Source organism: Cornus florida, unplaced genomic scaffold (genome assembly GCF_030987335.1).
Source record: "Cornus florida cultivar Cherokee Brave unplaced genomic scaffold, ASM3098733v1 CherokeeBrave_3.0.0_Hap2_Chr03, whole genome shotgun sequence".
NCBI classification, from domain to species: Eukaryota; Viridiplantae; Streptophyta; class Magnoliopsida; order Cornales; family Cornaceae; genus Cornus; species Cornus florida.
Window position 1 is genome coordinate 5,591,165 of NW_026775573.1, and position 15,896 is coordinate 5,607,060.

At 36.8% G+C, this 15,896-nt stretch overlaps 2 protein-coding genes across 5 annotated transcripts; both read right to left on the reverse strand.

Moving 5' to 3' along the window:
- Positions 1 to 82: 82 nt before the first annotated feature.
- LOC132299176 (uncharacterized) lies at positions 83 to 1,445 on the reverse strand. Of its 2 annotated transcripts, none has more exons than XM_059795655.1 (4): positions 1,296 to 1,445; positions 1,082 to 1,187; positions 751 to 805; positions 83 to 670 (listed from the first exon to the last, which is right to left on the reverse strand). In XM_059795655.1, the coding sequence occupies exons 1-4, from the start codon at positions 1,324 to 1,326 to the stop codon at positions 260 to 262; spliced, it is 603 nt and encodes a 200-aa protein (XP_059651638.1). In that variant the 5' UTR covers positions 1,327 to 1,445; the 3' UTR covers positions 83 to 259. The 2 variants fall into 2 exon arrangements, with proteins under 2 accessions (XP_059651638.1, XP_059651637.1); XM_059795654.1 differs by having other exon boundaries at positions 90 to 670; positions 745 to 805; positions 1,296 to 1,438.
- Positions 1,446 to 2,618: 1,173 nt separating this feature from the next.
- On the reverse strand, positions 2,619 to 13,919 carry LOC132299178 (COP9 signalosome complex subunit 7-like). 3 transcript variants are annotated; one of them, XM_059795658.1, is made up of 9 exons: positions 13,538 to 13,919; positions 11,934 to 12,009; positions 11,468 to 11,556; positions 7,278 to 7,367; positions 6,716 to 6,760; positions 6,527 to 6,597; positions 4,748 to 4,886; positions 3,599 to 3,735; positions 2,619 to 2,987 (listed from the first exon to the last, which is right to left on the reverse strand). In XM_059795658.1, the coding sequence occupies exons 1-9, from the start codon at positions 13,694 to 13,696 to the stop codon at positions 2,966 to 2,968; spliced, it is 828 nt and encodes a 275-aa protein (XP_059651641.1). In that variant the 5' UTR covers positions 13,697 to 13,919; the 3' UTR covers positions 2,619 to 2,965. The 3 variants fall into 3 exon arrangements, with proteins under 3 accessions (XP_059651641.1, XP_059651639.1, XP_059651640.1); XM_059795656.1 differs by having other exon boundaries at positions 3,599 to 3,687; positions 13,538 to 13,918; XM_059795657.1 differs by having other exon boundaries at positions 3,599 to 3,707; positions 13,538 to 13,918.
- Positions 13,920 to 15,896: the final 1,977 nt, after the last annotated feature.

A 15,896-nucleotide genomic window follows, 5' to 3' on the forward strand; every position in this document is an offset into this window, starting at 1 on the left:
ATATAGGATGTATTGATGCATTCAAATTCTTTGAAAATCAAGATGTAATGACTTTGGTTTGTGGGAGGATCTTAAGCAGCCTATTGAAATCGCTCTCTACATACATATATATACACACACACGCAAACACAAACTTCACACACAATTACTTATATCATCTCATGGATATGTTATTGTATTTTTGTTTGGCAACTTTATTATGTTGTTTTGTATTGAGAACTTGACAATCATTTCCACACCTATGGGATGAAGATTGCATTCATGATGCTACATTTTCCCTGGAAGATCCCCATGAAGAACTTGGCTGAGCAGCATTATAAGAAGGCACAGCATCCCAAGGTGCAGTAGCCTCGTCCCAGGGCTGAGGGTACGAAGGCAACGTCTGGGATGGACTTGATGCTACATTTCCCTGGAAGATCCTCCTAACAAACTTGGCCGTGACAAGGGCCACCACGGTGGCAGAGGGTACAAAGGCAACGTCAGGGATGGACTTGATCAATCTCAGCTGGGGCACGCGCTCGCCTGCTTTCTTTGCTGCCATGGCTACCGGAGGTGTTACCAATCCGGTGATCAAGGTGCATTGATCCAACTTGCTGACGTTCACCAAATCAGTGAGCAGTTCCTTCTTTTTTGACTCGTCCTCGGTGCTATTCCATTTAGTAAAACATTCCTGCATTTTTGCTAATATATGGTTTAATAGTCATATATGCGCGTGTGTGTGTAAAGAAAGACGAGAAAGAGGACCTCTACTTTTTTCCGCCCTGGAACTTCATAACGGCCACCGGGTAATGATGCATTGAAGATGCTGGATAAGATCAATTAAAGGTCAAGAAACAGTCAGATATGCAGCAAAGAATAGGTTGTTCTACTTTGGTTTTTTAGCAATTTAATCAATAAATTTAGAACTTGATGCTATACTCGAAAGACCTCTGGCATTCTATTTAATTATATTCACCATTAACCCTTCTCTTGTTTGTCTTTGTAAAGGGAAATTCTCTCTCTCTCTCTCTCTCTCTCTCTCTCTCTCTCTCTCTCTATATATATATATATATATATATATCTGTGAATGTCAATATCTTACTTGAAGATATCAAGAATAATCTTGTGGAATTCCTCAAATTCTTTGATATTTATGAGCTTCTCGTAATGTGTTCCAATCGAGGCATCCATATTTGTTGATGATGATCCTATCATTCAAACGAAAACAAAGACATTGAGGATGAAAATAAGAAGAGAGACAGAGAGAGCAAAAAAAAAAAAATGAATGAAGTGAGAGCACACAAGAGTTAACTAACCTCTTGCCATGAAACTTATGACCATCCCCATCTTCCTTCCAAATATGAAAAAACGCCAAAGTAAGTTGAATTATGTCGGTCTATATTGTGAAACAAAGAGAGTTAATAAGGTGGTATCAAATGGCTTGTTTATATACTGTGGAAAGCAAAGAATACTCTGATTCCTGGCTTGGAACTAACTTTCACACTATCCATTACCATTTCAATACTTTATGTTTAAAACTGATTCTTGGCTTGACAACAGAGAGAGAGAGAGAGAGAGAGAGAGAGAGTTGTAGGCCCTGGTTCCTGAATTTGTTAGCAAGTTTTCTTCATATACAATGTGTGTGTGTATATATATATATATATACACATGCATCCAAAATATTGCTCTCCATCCATATAAAAAATAAAAACATACGGAAATAAAAGGAGGAAATTTAAGGCTTCATCTCCTGCATTTCAATAGGATCTCATCATCTACTTGCCATTCGTCTAACAGACGAGCCAAAGTCGAGCTTGCAAATATAGCATGGATTTGAATCGTTTGCATTTATTTCTTCTAATCTTTCTTTCTAGATTTTGACTAGTTTTTTAGCTTTTTATTGATAAAATAAAATATAAAAAAAATAAAATGTAAAGCTTAAAAGAGTGATAATGCCACAAATTCATAACCAGACGAACCCAAACCAGGCTAAAATTAAGCTCGTCATGAGACCAGACTGAACCACAAATGATCCAAATCCAAACAGTCCCCATTAAACAAATGAGCCAAAGGTTCGGGCCGAGGAATCATTCCACACGATATAGGATATAGCAATTGATAACTCGCGTTGGTAAAACTATATTAGCACAATTCCGCCACAATGCACAATGCTTTGGCATTACACCTTTTGCACCTAAATGATTTCATAGAACAAAACATTCATCCCTCATAAAGCTTGAAACCAAACTGGAAGAAAGTGGGGAAGGATGGAGGGTTGATGCATCCGTCAAGACTAACATTCATCCCTCATAAAGCTTGAAACCAAACTGGAAGAAAGTGGGGAAGGATGGAGGGTTGATGCATCCGTCAAGACTAGCCATTTTTGTTTCCTCTAGGTCATAATGGAGCAATCTTAGTATTACACCAAGGCCATACATCATTTCAAACATCACGAATATAATGACAAAATAATAGTACACCTCTTTCCTTCCAACTTAACCAAACAAAAAACAGGGGCGGGCATTGGGCATCCATTCTTTTTTTTTTTTTTTAATGGACTGTCCCTTCCCACCATTTCCATCCCTCCTACCAAAAAAGAACATACAACATAGCAATAAAACTCATTGGACACAAAAATATATTGGGGAACCAAGCATTTTATATCTGACCATATAATATCTATTTCCATAACTGAATAAAGACACGCAAAAGGCAACCACATGAAGCATAAAACTGTATCTACAATCTTGCATAACTCCATAAAAAATTTTGCCGCAACGCGTCTGATATTGTTCTTGCTGACTCAAATGAATAATAATGTGTTCCAGTCCAAGCTAACACTTTATATTTTTCTCTGAATCTGATTCAAGAGAGCAACTATAAATAGTTGAATATGTCTCCAAAGGAAGCGACCTTGTGTTGCTGAAATGCCATGAACAAAAAACGGCTAGTTGCCTGACAAGGTAACCTATGGGTAAATATATCTTCAACCTATTGGATGACGCCTCCTGCAATTTAGGAAGTTTCATAAATAAATAAATAAACAATTATCGCTTTTTGCACCGCCAAAACAAAGAAAAGAAAGATATTGCAAAGAGATGCTATAAAGTGCAGATCATTAAACATAAAGTCTTGCGTCTTTGAATAGAGTTCTCTTCAATTTCGCAATCCTTTTGTTTTTGGCAAGAGTCCTGTGTCCCAACTGGGACATTAACCCTACACCCGACAATTACCCCGGTATATGGCATACCGTCACAGTATAAATATAGTTTGCCTCCCTCCCCCCTTTTGAAGATGACTGGAGATATCATTCAAGCCAACAGTTGGTGATTTCACAATCCATTGGTTTAGTTTAATTAGTTTTCTCCCTCGTAATGCTTCTGGGATTTCTTTCATTCTGATGGTTCATCATGTTTTCTCATTTATATAACAAATTTCAGGTACCAAAACATAAAGATTGCATTATCATGTTATACCACATTTACTAGAGAATGGGAGAGGTCTCCATCTATTATAAAAGATAGCCAGATTGGCTCACAGAAGTCAATGACAGTATATAAAGAGCCAGACTTTCATGGATTTACAATCACAACTAAAAGAGTAAAGTGCCATGCATTACCTCTTGGGTCGGCTTCGGTCTTCCTCATAGTCCATCACTCCGCCAGGTTCAGAGTAGATCTCCTCATGCCCTTGGAAGTCAATGTCGGCCTGCTTACAGTTTGTAACTTCTGCCACAACGTAAGTAAGACACATCGACTAACATATCCCAGTAATTCAATGAAGACTCGTTTTAACATTCTGTTTCTACAAATAATAGCCACTAGAGATTCAAATGAGCCAGGTCCATCATATACTAGTTGGCATCCAATTAACCTCCCTTTTTGGCATACGTATCGGACTGAAGTCCAACCGCACATCCCCCTCCCTATCTACTATCTCCCCACTATAGTTGTATGTGCACCCACCCACAGACTTTGGACATCAAGTGGATATAAAATTGTCTGCTCGACATCTAAAATGAACTACACGTGACAATTGATGCATACAAAACAAGACACTTCGACAAGACAAACTCCTGGAAGCTCAGACACTGACAGAGCCAGAACACACGACGTATGAATGTGTATTAACTTGTGAACCAATATATATATATATACACATATACATTTACATACAAATACTCTTGTAAATTGTTATACATTATATGGGATGTAAATTTGATAGAATTACTTGAATTTTTATCATAACTTTATGTTATCCAAAAATGAAGCTTGATAAGTATTTACACAATATTGTTAAGGCCTACTTCCTCCATATTATATTCCCTTTTCTGTAACTGTAGGTTTTTCCAAATTAAATAGTTCTTGATGCATGTTTGACTTGCTTATGCCCACAGGTTTCTAGGAGGATAAGAAGAGTGCCGTGTACAACAGTGTCACGTGATCATGGCTCTACTTACAAAGTGTCATGCTACATAGATCACATTATGAACCATCTATTCTGCACCATTTTATTGATTGTGTGACGACATCATTTAATATGATGAGGAGGCCAAATTTTTGTCCATTATGACTACTTTTTGCTTCATTACACTTCAATTGAGGAAAATGGGCATACCTTTGAGTGCCTTAGGAAAAGTCAAGTTTCATCCCAAAAGACGTCCAAAGCCCAGAACCAAAAAATGCAATCAAAATATTGACTCGTACTGAATTGTGGAAAGAAACAACAGATGAGTAGTAACATAAAACAAAGAATTGATTCAACCGACCTTGAAGGAGAGCGACTTCTTTACTTCGTCCACCCTGTCTTCAACTTCCTTTCTGTGTTTCTTGTTCAACTCGCTCATGGTATCTGCCCATTTTATCTTATCTTGAATGGAAATAAGTAGATTGTCTGATGTAGCCAACCTATGTATTCCATCAAATGAATGTTTGAAGAATGTCACGGATAAATACAAGCAGAACTGAAAACAAGATTTACTGTTAATAATGCAGCTAGAAGTACATGCTAGGACATCCCTGATACTGTGATACATAACAGAGCCTAATTGCTTGAACATCCTAAGAATATGAAATGAAGCTCACATAAAGACAAGGGTCATTACAGGTCTCATTTGACCAACCAAAAAAAATTATTCAAGTGGAAAAACAAGGTGCGACGTGAAGGTCTGGGACCTGTTTTTATGTTCAAAATCAGATAGATGCCAATGCATGGATAAATTGCCAAGACTACTAGCTTAACAACTACATATCCATGTGATGATTAAGATTTGAACACCCCACTCTATATCCTACCTACATGAATGAATCTGTTGATAGGTCTGAAAACCAGAATGGCTCAAAGGTTGAAACACTTGAAAAGATAACTTTTTTAACAAGTATCCCTGAAGAGCATACGGGATTTATTTTCCTTTCCTTTCTTATTCATTCATTTTTATTTTTCCTCTTTTTAGTACGATTGACGGGACGAGGGGGGATAGAGTGGGTGAGTGTGGGGTGGGAGTTGGAGGGATTTTCAGCTAGCAGGAACAGATGATTTGTGATCAAGTAACACGGTTAAAAGAAAAAATAGATAATCAAGTGACATTTTGACTCCTATTTGGTCTCTCAAATAAACTATTTTGAGTTTTTTATTCTTATCGTTCAATGGGAGAATTTGTAAATCTGTTGGGATCTTGTTGATAGTTGAGAGTATAGTTGGCCGCTTAGTGCTTTCTTGGGAGTGCTCCCCTCTGGAGGGTCTTCTAATGAAATATATCTTAGAAAGAAGAAACAAAAAAAAAAAAAAAAAACCATATTATATTTGGTCTTCCCCTTCCCTAGCATCACCCTCAATGTGGACCAATTTTGTTCGATTCTCTCATTTTATCTCCAATAAGTGCCACTTCAACCATGCCAAGAATGTGCTCATTTCTAATTTTATCTTTTCTTACTTTTATATATATATATGTCTTTTATTGTCCAGCTGCACATCCATCCCAATGTTCGGATTTCTCTAGCAAGAAAAATTTTCCTTAATATTTCCAATATTGAAGAATTTGCAACACAAGTCATCAATGAAAGCCCAGCAGGTCAATAATCAATATGCTGGGTTCACATGAGATATATTGTTGCAAATCATATCCCAAGATGCACCTGATACATGCTTTCAAAAAGTCAAAACTGTAATCCTGAATACATGACTTCCAACTCAGCAGTACACAAATAACTTTGCCCACTCAAAAGTTATTCGAGTGAAGAATATAGCATAGAAAAAGCACTTAAGTTTCAGGAATGACAAAAAGTCTCGCAAGTTTCAGTCAATATAACATTTCTGACCAAGTCATTTCAAATATTTTTGAATTTCGGAAACCATTTTTAAAAAGTCTTAAGCAAAAATTCTAGTTAGCCACACAGGACTGCTTCTCAGCATGCAGTTTCGAGATCAGCCAAACAAGATTTTTTATTTGTGCACAGTGAGACCTCTCTTGAATAAGCCACAACAATACTGACTACTAATTAAAGCACTCCAACATACAACCAAACAGTAAACCAGTAAGAGAGATTACCAGTTAGTTAATGTTTGTATCATACTTCCCACTTGTCCTGGTCTTAGATCTCTTCCGGCTGCAAATTGCACCTAAACATCACCCCAAAAAAAATAGATCAGGTACCAACAACAGAGCTTATATTTATACAATGAGGGCCAAAAATGGCAACTATACAAAGAAAGCAAGGTGGAGATGATGAGTTCAGACCTCGAAGCATCTTCGCAACTGATCCAGCTTTCCTCTAACTATGCCCTGCAACAAAAGAAAAAGGCAAAGCAAAAGTCAGCACGCTTCTTGTATTTTTAATTAAGGCAGGCACAAGAAAGAAAATAAATGTTTCAAATGTTAATAAATGAATTGAATGCTACGCAAAGAAACAAATAGTTAATCTCAAGATGGTTATATGCCCTCTAGATGCATAACATAAAATAAAAAATACAAATCCTTAAACAAAAGGAACTCCGGTACTATTTCTCTACTGGTAATATTACATAGTTTTTATCAGGCAGTGCAAGTATATTCCAAAAATATTGCAAAATACATGACATCAAAATACAAACCCTTTAACATAAGGAGCTTCTTTACTATTTTGGGGGGGCGATTGTGGGTATCCAAAGGGAATTATGTTTCTCCCCCCCTCCCCTCTCGGGGAGGAGATGGGGGAACCCTCCGTTATGTATAAAAAAAACTCCAGTACTATTTTTCCTAATGACAATTAAGCAGATTCTATCCGTGCAAGTACATCTCAAAATAGTGCTGGAATACCTACCACATACATGCACTCATTGATGAGAAAATCTTCAAGCTCGCGTACATTTGTAACATCTAACTCCTGCATCAGTACATCATAGGGAAGTACCTGGCAAAAGAACCCAATAATCAGAGCCTGAAAATACCAAAAAAAATCCAAGTAGAGATATCTTGCAACAAAAAACCTATATATGTAGTCACTGTCACCACTCACCTCCCCGAGGTTTTTGCATGTTGTACTCATACATTAATCTTTTACAAGAATTATGTTCAACCTCTATAGAGATTATGACAAAACAACAAAAATTCCCTCACCCGTTGCGTTTGTGTGGTCCGTGGAAAAATTTCTCTAGAATGCCAAAGTTGCCTATTATAACGTAATGACGTAAATATCCATATTCATTATTTGGAAATTACATATATGTCCCTTCTTCAAAAGACTAATTTACCCTCTCTACTTTATTATTTTCTTTTTTCTTGGAAACACTCTGAAATTTCTCGTCTCTGAGATTTCTTATTTTTCAATCTCTTCCCTCTCCTCATCTCTCTATTCTCTTACCTCTTGACCACCGCTACTCACCAAAAGAAGCCATTAATTGGGGTTTCCTCTCTCTTCTGGCTTCTTCTGGATGTCACATTGAAGCATTGGAAGAATTTGACTGTCATTGTAAATGATGATATCAGAGGAGGTGGATGGACATCGGAGGAGTGGTCGTATCAAAGATGAAGTGGGCTGGGAGTATTGAGGTGATCATCAGACCCTCACGACCCACTCCTTACTCGAAGATTGGGCTACACAGGCACCGCCAATTTCCCATGCCATGACATCCAGTGCCTATGATTTGAGATGGTGTTGGTGAAAACGGATATCATCTGATTCCGTATTTGGGAGGCCAAAGTCAACATTCTGAGTGTTGGTTTAGCCACTGATATCAGGAGTGTTGCGTGCATGTTTGTGTTTGGTGTACTGGTGTGGATTAGATTTTGGTTGGATTCTTGGTGCGATGGCAGACCTCTTGCTCATCTATTTCCTAGACTGTTCAGGCTGGTGATTAACAACCATAGCATGGTAGTTGACTGTTTAATGTAATGGTGACATGGGATATTTCACAAGTGGGAGTTGGAAGAGGTGGTAGCCTTATCCTTTGATCTATCAGCAGCCAGTGGATATGGAGATCAATGATATATGGTGCTGGAGGGTAGCCAGGCAGGATGGATTTTATATCAAATCATTTTATCAGTCACTCAAGGGAGCTTCAGATGCCATTTTTCCATAGAAACCGGTGTGAAGGACAAAAGCCCCTCTCTGTGGCTTCTTTAGGTGAGACTCTGTCATTAAGAAGAATTATAACCATGGACGATTTGAGGAAGCAGCGCCAAATTGTAGTCAATTGGTGTTCATGCGCAAAAGAGATGAGAAGAGTCATCTCTTATTCAATTGCCCAGTAACAAGTGATGTTGGGGCTATGCTTTTGACTGTTTTCAGGATGTAGTGGGTCATTCCGACCAGCATTATAGAAACTCTCGAGTCTTGGAGGGAATGTACAGTGGGAAGACAAACCCGAGAAGCTAGGAGGGTCAGTCCAATAGTCCATTATGAGTTTGGTGGGGTTTAGGGAAAGAAAGGAATAGATCTATAGAAGGTGTGGAAACACCAATATGGGTGCTTTCAGGTGCGAGGGAGTATATTTATATCTGTAGAGGATTTTTCTGAATTTTTGGGTAGTGTGAAGGTATAGTGCTTTCTTTTTCTGTAAAGCAGATCCTCGACCGCACTCCCCTTCCTTGCTTTCAATGAAATCTTAATTATAAAAAGGTAAAAAAATATATATATACAAGCGTTAAATTCTTCAAATTTGATGTGTCCAGATTGATTTTAATTAGATTTGAAGCACAGACACAGCTGATAGGGTGCCGTAACCATGTCGGAGAGTCCTGAGGGTTGGACACATGCTTGACACTCCCAAACCGTGTCCCTTTATTTTTTTAATATATCGACACGGTCAGACACGGATTGGACATGCCGGACACTCATCAGGCATGCCCCCGGGAGGAAAGAATATGAAGAGGAAGCAAGAGAGGAAGAAGATGAAGAGGGAGCCAAACCCATATGGAAAAGATCGGTTGTGGGTATCATATATATATATATATATAACATGTGTATATACTAATTCATATAGATCTAAAAAGTGAGAAGATGGAGGGGATGAGATAGAATCGGCCGGAAGGGAGGGAGCACAAAGACGCTGGTGATTTTTTTTTTTTTGATAAGTAAAAATGTATTAGAAAGCGTTCAAAAGGTGAACGCGTCCCAAGAGCTATACAAAACCCAGAAAAAAGAAAGGGGGAAAGACCTACGGACCCAAAGAACCCAAAAAGTCCACAATTTCATCTAAAGATGAACAATTTCTCCCCCAACCCCAACAAAAGAGAGAACAAATAATAGAAAACTTCAACGCCCCAATGGAAGATTCCTCCCCATCAAAAGATCTTCTATTCCGCTATTTCCAAAGGCTCCACCAAACACAAAGGGGGGTCACCCTCCAAAAATCGCAAACATGTGCCCCCACCCTTGCCCCTCCGAATGTCAATTAAATCCCTTGAGGTCCGGGCATGACCCACTAGACACCAATGTAGAGGGGGAGATATCAAATAAGATTCCCATCTTATCTTTCCTTGTTTGGCTACAAGAATTGTGTTATTATTATTGTTTTTTCTTCATAAAGAGCTATATATTTATTTATTTTCTAATGGAATTTGGACGGTGGACATTTATGTTTTTCAAAAGAAAGATGGTTCATGTGGGGGTCTAATTTAAATGAGTCATATTTATAAATATATATATATAAGAAATTGAGTAAAAGTTTATTTTTTTATATATATAATAACAATTGTAAGACTAGTTTTTTGCCGTATCCTTGCCGTGTATGTGTCCTATTTTTTTGAAATTTGTCATATCGCAGTGTCTGTATCCGTGCTTAATAGTTAATTAGCAATTTGAAACAATTAGACATACTATTGTCCTGTTCATTTCCTTGTGACCACAAGGTCCTCAAGTATATATGACCGGAAAACTTGAAATGAGAGAAGAGGAAATGTAACAGTTAATGATATGTGGAAAGGCAGTAACTTATATTGACTGTAAGCATACAAGTTTTGAGTAATGACAGCTAATAATGGGCAGAATCTGGATTACTGGTAATCTGAGAACATAATTGGATTTCATTACATGTTTCACATCTAAATTGACCAGTATTAGTCGTGTGTCGTTTTTTAGTATTGACTACTACAATGTTGAGGGTAAATTTGTAAAATCACATTAGATGTTTAAGACTATTACAGCTTTTAACTCTGACAGGGCGTATCAGAGTGATTTTGACTAAAATTTAATGTGTGGGTGCAACTTGCAAACCTCAGGGAGGTCATCGTAATTTACCCGTCACCAAAACATATGATCATAGAAGAAATAACACAAAAACAAAGGCTCTACGACATATAACACATATAACAACGCAACAAGGGAGCCAAGACACAAATACATTGGTTGTACGGTATACAACTAAAAGTAGTAACATAATATGCAATTTAGAAATACAATTCTTGAAATAGTACTTTCTTATATATGTGCCCTATTAACAATGTCAAGTCAGTACATACACAAACTCAGGTAGAAGTTCAATGACTATGAATCAAGCATTATTGAGCAGTACACCAAACTTCTAGTTAGGCTTTGAGTAAATCTTGATATTTTCCTTTAACCATACACAAGTCCCAATATTTCAAATAAATTTGAACATGAAATTTCCCTTCAACTATTCAAGACCAAAAAAAAAAACCAATTCAACTCCGACTAGGACAGATATAAATGATTGATCAGGGTTTTCTAAACAAAACCAAATCAGTTGCTCTTTTGACCAGGCAGGACATAAATTGGCTTGGACTGTTGGACATATCTGGCCATAAGCTAACTTATCTTGTTTTCCCAGCAAAAATGTTGATTACATTGCAAAAAGTGAAACACAAGGTCCAATCAGAAAGAGATATAAAGTTATGGAAACCAAAAAATTGCTTAGTCCTGTTGCCAACTCAAACAGTTAGCAGTCCGACATCATTCAATCAATCAAGCAGCTTGATGCATTCAAAACAATTAATCGTCATTGCAAATCAAAGTAAAAAAAAAAATACTGAAAGAACTTGAAAACAAAGTACCTTGTTTGTCTCAGCTAGCGTGAGCACGGTAAGTTGCTTTAACTTAAGGATTTGATCAGGAACCAATTGTGGAAGACTACCAACATTACCTGAAAACCATTAACATTCCCGTACCAAAATTCAATTCCAGTGTCCAAATCACACATTACCAAAGCCACAAACGAGAGGAAATCAATAAATATGCCCCATAATAAATAAAATATATCCAAATCATGGATCTAGAACATTAAGGCACCAAAAGGCAATATTAACAAATCATCATTCCCAGCTCATTTTGGCCATTGCCCATTCTTTTCTGAACCATTATTCAAATTATTCATCCAATGATTGAATATCATAGTTAAAACAATATAACAAAATTCAGATGCATTATAAACACCATAAAAATCAATAAAATATGTCATGTTACAAATTGGAATATATAGCTCTAGAACATATGTATATAACTATAAGTACAAATGCTTACACTTGTAATCACTCCATGTGCCATGAGCAAATAAACGAAGCAGATCAAGATATACAGAATTCTCGGTTCCTTGGAGCTGAATTCAGTTAGATTAGTCAAAACCATTAATTAGCCAGAGAGAGGACAAAGTATTTCTTGAACGTAATTTGCAGCACAAGACAATTCTCTGACACTTAGTTAACCAAAGAAATTAACCTAAAATAATTATGAATAGAAAATAAAATCAATTAATCAGTGCGCAGCCATATATCAGAAAAAAATTGAGAGGAGAAAAAGTAGCATGAGAGGTATTTGATGCATAGACATTGAGATAAAAACAAAGAGGTAGGTGGAACATATCCACACTGGTGAACACGCGCTAAAAATCAAGATCCGCTGGGTATAGAAGACGCAAGTCATTTGTTGTGAATAGTCATGCATTTGTCACAGTTATGGCAAGCACACACATTAGCAATTTATACGCCGTGAAATTACCACTTACAAGGGCATTCAATGCTGATGAATACATGTCCCTAGTGGTTTTACTAAGTCGTTTTAGGTCCAATTATATTTTTGCTTATTCAGATTCTTTGCCCTCAAGGCTCTCTTCCAGACGAGACTCGTCCTGTTTTTATATTAGCCTAATCCTCGTGTATAGGTTTAACTCATCTAGTTTTATATTAGCCTAGTCCTCATCTATAGGTTTACTTATAATCAAATATATCCATGACTGAGTAGAAAAAATTGACAATGTTGAGATAAACCATAAAAGGAATCAAAGGCTATAGCATTGGGAAGCATTGAAAACCAAAACAAAATTTCAGCTCAATATCAGCTTAATGATGAAATGATTGTCTTTTCTAGCCAGCCAAAGTTGTTGTTAATGCTTTCTTGATGATAGTAGAGGATAAAAGATATAAACAGTTAACCGGTAAAGACGCACAGTACTATGCCATAACCACCCTGCACTAGATCGTGGGAGTGAAATAAATTTCATTGCACTCATGATGTCATCATCTTTGCCAGGACACCAATTTACACAGTTTGAAATTCATAGAAGGTGTTTGAATGTTTTAGTTGCTTCCACGACACCTTGTTGTCCTCCCGCCAACAATGCTTCCTCAGTTAATACAGTAACTAGGTAAAAAAATTGAATTGTACAGGATACCAACTGGATATATATTTGTGAACAAGTTCCCAATAGGCCAGAATCCAATTAAAACTAAAATAATTGGTGCATCAACTTAATGAAAAACATTATTGAGACAGCACTGCAAAAGCATAGTGTATATATACATGTGTGTGCAAAACAATTATAAAACTACTATATGAAAGAAAATCTTATAAACCTATTACAAATATGTAAGACTCTGTTTGGTTGCCCAGAAAATTGTAAAAAGAAAAATAGATCAAATTTATGAACATGAATACCACAAATAAATAAATAAAACACTACATCCTAGGTCTTTTTTTATCGTTTTGCTCCGCAACCAAGGCCCAAAAAATTAATTAAGAAAAAAAGAGGGCAAAAAATTCCACTCAATTAAAACTAATGCAAGTGATACAGATTGTAATGAGAATCAACTGAACCTAGATACTGAGTAAGTGATGGACGATATTCAGACCTCAAGAACACTAGGAACTGTGAGAATCTCAGAGAAGGCGAAGAGAGACGGATGAGAAGTGGCTTCAACGACAACGTTTGCGAGGGACGAGCCCTTGTGAGTCGAGGCTTGCTTGACAAAGTACTCGATGTGCTCTGCTTGCTTTTGTTCAATGTCCATCTTCAATGATAAAATCGGAAAAATATATGTAATAATCAATTATGTACAAGAAAGACTTGAGAACATTGAGCAAATAGAGAAACTAGGGTTTCGAATTTGATTTTCCAGAGAGAGAAAGTTGTGATCAGTTGTACTGTGATGGGTTGAGAGACGAGGGTTTTTAGGGTTTCGCCTTAGAAGGGTTTCACAGTCCTTTTCGAATTGTATAGTGTTTCACTCGCGTGAGGTATTCTATTCAGTATTTATAGGTGGCATGGTGGGATTGCTAACTTGAGCCGAAGGTTACGTGGTGTTTTTTTAGAGTGTTTGTTGGGGAGGAAAATTAAAAGAATGAAAGAGGAAAGGATGGACAGTGCTTAATTTTTCAAGAGAATCACAAAAATTTATAAATTAATGGGTAAAGTGTGTTAAACCCCCTTAAATTATTAGGATATGTGTAAAAAAACTCCCTAAATTATTATTGGGATATGTGTAAGAAATTCCCCTGATTTATAAAAGTTGCAAGAAACTCCCCTGAACTATAAAAGTTACAAAAAAACCCCCTAAATAATTGGGGTATGTGCAAAAAACCCTCCTGAACTATATATTTTTTTGCAGTTTACCCCATCGCGCGCGAATTGATTAACTGAAAGGGACAATGAAGCCAAGGAATTTGTTGCTGGGATCGATGGGTTTCCTGTCATAGCTCCATCATAGCCGTTGCACCACCCGCCAGACCCGTCGACCATATATATCGCACTTTTCTGCACCGTTGCGTCAGCCCATCGCCGTTACTGCCTTGCCCGCCGTTCAGCTCACCTTACTCGCCAGTCCATTCCACCGTCCATTCCAGGCTCGCCGGCCCATTCCGTCATCTCCATAGCCGAGCACACAGCCGTCCATAATTCACCGCTAAGCCCCCTTGAGCTTGCCGCCGCCTCCACAGTTCACGCCCGAGTCAACCGAGCTCTCATCATAGTTGTGTCCTCCACGCACAAGCCGCCATCATCCGAGACCGAGTTATCCCGCCGACTTCGGATTTCTTTGGTCTCTCTCTCTCTTTCTTTAGCTCTTTGTTTTGGGTTGTGTTGGGTGCAAAAACATCTTTTGGCAGGAAAAAAAAAAAAAAAAATGTAAGAAGTATATAAGTTAAAACAACGCAGTGTGTTATAAAGGTAAACTGGTTTTTCAAAATTTTTGGTGCCGGAAGCTAATGTCATGGGGGTATATTGCAACAAAATCATTGTTCAGGGGGGTAAATTGCAACAAAATCATAGTTCAGGGGAGTTTTTTGTAGTTCAGGAGGGTTTCTTGCAAATGACCAATAATGCAAGGGGGTAAATTGCAACAAAATCATAATTCAGGATTTTTTTTTATAGTTCAGGGGGTTTCTTACAAATGACCAATAGTTTAAGGGGGTTTAATACACTTTACCCTAAATTAATTTAGATTGTCCATTAGGGTTTTATAGAAAAATGGGTGAATAATTTCAAAATTAACAATATGTTTTTAATTATTTCACAATAATATTAACTGTATTTTTCTAGTAACTGCTCTCCATAATGCTCAAATAATTAGCATTAAAAATTAATTTATCAATAATTTGAATTTTAATCACAAAAGTTAAATGATGAATGCCTGAGAGAGAAAATTTAAAATTTTAATTTGAGCTTTTATGATTGCACTAAAATTTATTCTACAAATGAAATAGTAAAATTATAATGTAAGGAAAATTACACTACTATTCAAATAAAATTTAGAAAGAAAAAAATCTCAATTTACAATAACACTTGAAATTAAAGTCTTAAAATTTTTAGTGGTTACTTTTAAAAGTTCGTGAATAATGAGTTAATTCGGTGTTAATGCGTACAATCACTTAATTATTGCAATGCAATGGTTTTGATGCATTAATTTTCTTTTCAAAATTTGTAACAGTACTCTATGAATGTGTTGTAAAAGGTTTCGATAGTTCTGTAAAATCAAACTCACTAACAATTTTGTTCCAATTTGATCACTTCTATGGACTCTAGCAACTTTCGGGTGCGACATGTTTGCATTCTAATTCAAAAGGTTAAGTAATTAGGACTGCATACCCATTTATATACATTCATTCCACTTATCATGTGAATTCAATATAAGATACATTCAGATCTTAAAATTACTTTTATTCGTGTCCATCATTCAACCATGCCGCACTCTTTTCTTTTAGTTTTCTTATATA